The sequence below is a fragment of the Symphodus melops genome (genome assembly GCF_947650265.1).
Source record: "Symphodus melops genome assembly, chromosome: 4".
NCBI classification, from domain to species: Eukaryota; Metazoa; Chordata; class Actinopteri; order Labriformes; family Labridae; genus Symphodus; species Symphodus melops.
In genome coordinates, this window is record NC_136694.1 from 28,160,428 (window position 1) to 28,166,427 (window position 6,000).

Sequence of the window (6,000 nt, forward strand, 5' to 3'; positions counted from 1 at the left end):
AGCAGCATGAACACAAGAAAGTGAACAACACGTCCAGGATTGACTCGTGAACGGTCAACAACATGATCTTTGTCGAACCAAGAAGGTTGGAGACTTTTCCCAACACTAAGAGCGAGAGGAATGTGCGGCATTAAAACGTCAACATAGCTATTTGTGGCTCTGATAGTTTGATAGTCTTATTTTTAGTCGAGTTAATCAGTCGAAACATATTAACTCAGTAAGCAGAAAGAGCTTCAAGAAAACAGGAAAGTTGTTCCAAATGAGCAGGGAGAAACACGCAGCGTTTACCTGCTCTGCACAAACAAAGCGCTGCATTGTGCCTTTAAGGTCACACGGCCAATCAAATGACTGTTATTGTTACTCTGAATCCACAAAAGGTTCATCTACAGTGTGTTGAATTCAAAGCCGGAGAGAGGGGGGGAAAAAAAAAAACCCCAGTCTTTTGAAATGGCTGTTTACTGTAACTCTAGTAATTAGTGTTGTGCAAACAGTGGCAGTCAATGCCGCTCTGTGTTCTCAGGGCCCGAGCTGCTATCGCCGTGTTCGGGGTCTCGCCTGTAATTACCAAGTTACACAGTGAAAAGTTTAGCATGCTGTCGAGGCTGGATCTTTCTGTATGATCAAAACCACATCGATTGTTTTGTTTCATTCATTACTTCAGGGGTGTCCAAAGTGCGGCCCGGGGGCCATTTGTGGCCCTTGAGTGGATTGTTTGTGGCCCTTGAGTGGATTGTTTGCGGCCCTTGACTTCAAATCGAAGAATCTGAAGATTTTGGCCCCAGGCCTCATCAGATGGCATGTTTCGTTCTTTTTTTTTTCTTTTTCATGTTAGCGAGGGAGACCTATAAAAGCCTGACTATTCTTTCCAAAAAATTAGAACACAACAGTTTCCCACTGCAATTAGTTATTGTGTATTTACATTATTTTTTGAAGAGGTCAAAATACAAAAAGTTCCTTCCAATATTTAAAAAAAACAAACAAAAAAAACCCTGTGGCCCGTGAGCGATTCTAACGCGACAATTTTGGCCCGCAAGAAAAAAAGTTTGGACACCACTGAATTACTTGATGAATATTAGTCTAGCAGTCATTCTCAAACCTCATCCTGTCAAACTGCGGGTCGTAAAAACTTCCTACCTGCCGTCAAATGTTCATACGTGTGTGTTTATGTTTGTGTATCACTGATTGGGATTTCTCTGGATTCAGAAAAGAAGACAAACAGCTTCCGAGTAAAACACGCCTAACAGAGGACAAACGTAGAAACTGTCACACTACAGCAATAATGTTTACGATGTATTTACGATTTCACTCCGCAGAAGCTTTTTCACTAAAGCGACGTACGTCTGAGAGGAAGTACGACACACGCAAGGAGCGAGACATGTCAGAAAGAGAGGCAAAAATAAACCAGCTGAAGAATGCACACGTCACATGTTACAGCCAGCTCCATGTTCTCCTCATACTGCGCAGGCCTGGATCAGCGGGGAGCATCTTTATCACAGTGAAACACCAGCTGCTCAAGTTCTGATTTACCTCCACAACTATCCAAGACAAAAGACACAACGTGATTAAAAATGATTTATCGCATCAGTGTGGGTGGGTGTGTTGCAGGGTCGTCTCAGTCCAATGTCTCACAGCGTCCACGAGCATCATGATGCTGCGAGGAGGCAAATGTGGAAGATGTTTAAAAGCAGGGCAAATATTACTCCGTCATACATCGATGTCACTTAATCCATGAGGGCGTCTGGCAGAACTGGTGTGTGTGTGTGTGTGTGTGTGTGTGTGTGTGTGTGTGTGTGTGTGTGTGTGTGTGTGTGTGTGTGTGTGTTGGCAGTCACAGTGATGAAAAGTAGGAGGACCCCCTGCCAGGCGTCCTCATGCATTATCAAGCCGCAGCTCCCAGCACGCATCAACCAGCACAGACCAGGGTGTCGAGCTTTTCTACTGCCGGGGGGCAGGTTCACTTTCTTTTTCTAAATATGGGACAACTTTCAACTCCCCGTATAGGTCTGCATAACTCTCCTAACACACACACACACACACACTGAGAGGAGGAAGGAACACAGACTGACTCATGAATGGTGTAAAATAAAGGTTTCCCACTGTTTAATTAAAACTGATTGTCAGGAGAATAATACGCAACCTTGTGCTCGGTGTGCTTAACTGAAATAACCAAAATGAATTTATAAATGTGTATAAATATAAACATACACACATGCACGCACACACACACACACACACACACACACACACACTGGTACATCACATGTATGTACAAATGGCAAATAAGTATTGCAAAGTGAGTTCAAGCATTCGTAGCTTCAAGGATCATTTTCAAAACGTCGGCAGGATTTTCAGTCAGAGCGACTTCAGATATTTAAGATACAGGCTGTTGTTACAGCTCGTTTCTGCACTGTTATTGCCTTCAAACAGATGGGATGGATTACAGTGTACTCCCGTACTGTGGATTTGTAGCTGCAGCAAAACTTAAAGAAGAAGAAGAAAACAAACAAGGTTCCCAGTGATGCTTCGATCAGAGTCAAGTCAGAATATTTCACCTGAAATACGCAGCGTTGATTTTTTGACAGCGAGCACCTTCAGGAAGGATTTTAAGGAATCATTCAAAAAAAAAAAAAAAACGAGTCACAGTCGAATACTGCCACCTTGTGGAAGAACACAATCACACTCACTCTTCATGATAAAGTGCTGCTTCTCCCTCTGATCACACTTCCTCTCCTCTCTCGTCCCTTGACCAGCGATAAACTCGACTGATTTTATTCACCTCCATTCAATCACCTGGCAGTAATATATAAAAATAAAATAATAATAATCAAGACTTATGGATTCTCCCGAGTGTTTGCTAAGAAAATACTGAAAAACAAAAGCTTCCTTTTTTTTTTCCTTTGTAGCTTTCAATGTAAATTAAAATCTCATGATGCTTTTCTCACATCAAGCTGAAGGCACATTAAACACACTTCCTGTCTCCTCTCTCGAACACACAGCGCTCAAGCTCATCCTCCGCCTCAGTGGTGCGTTCGTTTAACAAAGTGATGCGAAACAGTCTAAAGTTCAGACACTCTCTCTCATCCGTCCACCGGCATCCAGAAACATGGCGCGTGATGTCGTCACGTGAGCTCAAACGTCAGCAGCTGAAAATGATGTAAACAAACTAATACGATGGACAGAAACCTGAAGGAACGCTTCGTAATTCAATCTTAAAAAAAAAAAAAAAAAAAGAAACAAAAGTGAAACATTGGCGTGAATATTCGCCTTTAAAAACGCTCCTACAGTATATTTAAAAATCAGCTTTGCTAATCAGTCCCTCCCTCGGTGGCAGTATACGATCGTCCTCCTTACATTCAGGTCTCGAGCTGATCCGCTCTGGTCGCTCCACTTTGGCGTTCTGTCCTTTTTTTTTTTTTTTTTTTCCTCCTCAAACCTGAAGCCCGGCCTCGCTCAAGATGGCGTCCGAGCTGCAGAGTCCTGGCAGGGTTGTCCGGCCGGGACCTCGTACTTGAAGACGACGCTGAACAGCTTCCCTCCCAGCCGGTCGGCCAGCCACGAGTTCTTGATGACGGCCATCTTGAGGCTCTCGCAGCTGAGCATGGCGTAGTAGTTGGTGTGGATGGCTCGGCCCATTCCCTCGATGATCACCAGGTCGGTTTTACGCTCCCGGACCACGTTGGCGAGAACTTTGTCCAGACGGCTGGTTGAAGGACAGAGGAGTTAAAGCACCTCGAGGAATCGCTCTGATACATTTAGAGGACGGGATTTAAAAACAGAATCTTTTTCTGCTGAGAAAAATCAGACTTTTACATCACTAATTTTTATAAAACATCTCATTCACTTCCCAACCGCACTCAGACGTTCGGCTTTAAAAAAAGGTGAACATCCGGGTTGAAGACGTTTAAAAAAACAACCTCAAACTGTGAAAGTAACCAACCTCAGATCCAGGCAGGGTGAACTGGAGCCGCTCTGAACCAACGTCAGCCTGTCCTCGCTCAAACCGGCCCTACACACAAAGTTGATTCAAGTCTTACTCAACAGTTTTTTAACCATCAGAATCCTCTGAAAACATAATAAGGAATATAAACCCGACAATAGAGATCAATGTAGAAACAATGTCTGCGTAGGGTTTGAATTACGAGTGCTGAACTTTCATTTGTTGGGTCTCGATGGAATCAGAATGGATTGTGGGATTTGTAGTTCCCTCCTGGGGGTGGGGGGGGGGGGGGTATGCAGTCTTGTAGTTTGTGTTTTTCCTCATTTCATCAAAGGTCTTAGAGTCACGAGTATTCAGGTAGCGCTTGTGGATTAAAGCAGTTCAATGGAGGATTTAAACTTTTTAATCTCCTTCTGGAAGCGGAGCCTGATGTAAAAATGGGAGCGCTCACTGTCGAGCGCTACTGACTGTAAACACACTCACTGAATCACTGGATCCATGGCAGCGATTCTTTCGGTCAATATTTGCAGTTCACCGTTCGTCACGTCGTTCAGAGCCGGACCGGAGTTGCTGGCGAGCACAACCTGCAGAAGAGGACAGAAGAGTTGAATCTCCCTCCAACGCGTTCTCCCTGAAAACGCTGCTGCTGCTCGCGTGTCTCACCTCTGTTCCCCGAGAGAGCAGCTCTCTGACGAACGGCATCACTCCGAGAATGATGTCGACTCCGCTGTTATCTACGAAAAACAAGGCACACCTATGAGGGGGACCCTGCAAGAGAAAAACCAGGATGGGGTGTGTTCAAGGAGTGACGCACAAACGTCCAAGCCACGGACAAAGAACATGACGCGAGTACAAGAAATATCCACAGGAAGCAGAACGGCATGAAAAAGATTAGAAAGGAGCCAAACCTTTAGTCTCTGAAACCACTGGTCAAAGGAATCGATGAGCCACGGCCGCTCTGCGAGGCAAACAAAGAATATCATTGATAAAACAAAGTAGGGAGGGACTTTAACGCGTTAATTACGATTTAATTAATTACAAGAAAATAACGCGTTACATTTTTTTAACGCGTTTAATCACAGTTAGCCTCATATTGCTACGTGCTAGCTCCATGCTAGCTTATCGTTAGCTTCGAGCTAGCTTTGCTACAAGTACAAACAAGAAGCGTTTGGAGCCTAAACTCGACCAAATGACTGACTTCAGGACCAAAATTAGTAATTCAGTGTCTGATAAACTTACAAATTCACTCGCTGAATTGATTTCTCTGGACTATAGACCATTATTAGTGGTAGAAGATAAGAGGTTAGAAAATGTGCTAAAGGTAGCAACGTGTGATCCAACTTTCCAGCTGCTGTGCAGAAAAACTATTTCAAATAAGCTGCGTTGTATTCATTCATCCATCCACCAAAATCCATTTAGATTGAGAAGTGTTGCTTTTTAGGGCAAATACTGTGACGCACTTTAAATGCGATTAATTAATTAGAAAGCCCTAATCAAGAAGTCTCACCCCTAATAAAAAGACAAACATATGAAAGCATCAAGACTGTCTGATCGTGATTTACTTTTTAAAGACTTCACATTGTAACTTTGAATTAAAAAAATAAATAAAACTTCAAAAAGTTAAACGCTGAAGAATCAGGAAATGGTCCCAGCACTACTGATCCTTGTTGGTGTAACATGAAAGAAATGAAGACAAGATGCGAGAAGAGAAGAAGACGAGATGGTAAATACCTTCCAGTTGTTGTTTCGCCTGCGCAAACCCAAACTCAGGATCAGATTCAAGGACACTGAGAAAGAAAAAGAAAAAAAAAAGACACTCAAAAGTATGTCAGGTATTTCTCAAATTCATGCAGCAGACGACGTTTGTCCAAAAGTGAGGTACATCTGAGAGTGAGAACAAAAGAATAATGTGGATGCAGAGAAAATATCTGTTCGGATGTGCGAGAGCAGCCACCTTTTCAAACATCGTGTTTTTATTTTATAAACTTTTCATCCACAAAGCCGACTGTTTGAAGTCTGAGAGCAGATTACTGCAAAACAGACGACAAACAAAAACTGTGTTC

General features: G+C 43.1%; 2 protein-coding genes across 2 annotated transcripts in view; both read right to left on the bottom strand.

Annotated features, from left to right (window-relative positions):
- The window catches only part of draxina (dorsal inhibitory axon guidance protein a), a 25,667-nt gene extending 22,231 nt beyond the window's left edge, over nucleotides 1-3,436 (bottom strand). Inside the window, exon 1 of the mRNA XM_079341982.1 lies at nucleotides 3,352-3,436. Within this exon, the coding sequence (XP_079198108.1) occupies nucleotides 3,352-3,353 (2 nt within the window). The 5' untranslated portion in view covers nucleotides 3,354-3,436. The remainder of the gene's footprint in view (nucleotides 1-3,351) is intronic.
- The window catches only part of pank4 (pantothenate kinase 4 (inactive)), a 10,261-nt gene continuing 6,340 nt past the window's right edge, over nucleotides 2,080-6,000 (bottom strand). The window contains exons 13-18 of the mRNA XM_079342469.1: nucleotides 5,669-5,759; nucleotides 4,846-4,895; nucleotides 4,601-4,705; nucleotides 4,421-4,521; nucleotides 3,938-4,006; nucleotides 2,080-3,700 (exon numbers count right to left, since the gene is read on the bottom strand). Coding sequence (XP_079198595.1) covers nucleotides 3,451-3,700; nucleotides 3,938-4,006; nucleotides 4,421-4,521; nucleotides 4,601-4,705; nucleotides 4,846-4,895; nucleotides 5,669-5,759 — 666 coding nt within the window. The 3' untranslated portion in view covers nucleotides 2,080-3,450. The remainder of the gene's footprint in view (nucleotides 3,701-3,937; nucleotides 4,007-4,420; nucleotides 4,522-4,600; nucleotides 4,706-4,845; nucleotides 4,896-5,668; nucleotides 5,760-6,000) is intronic.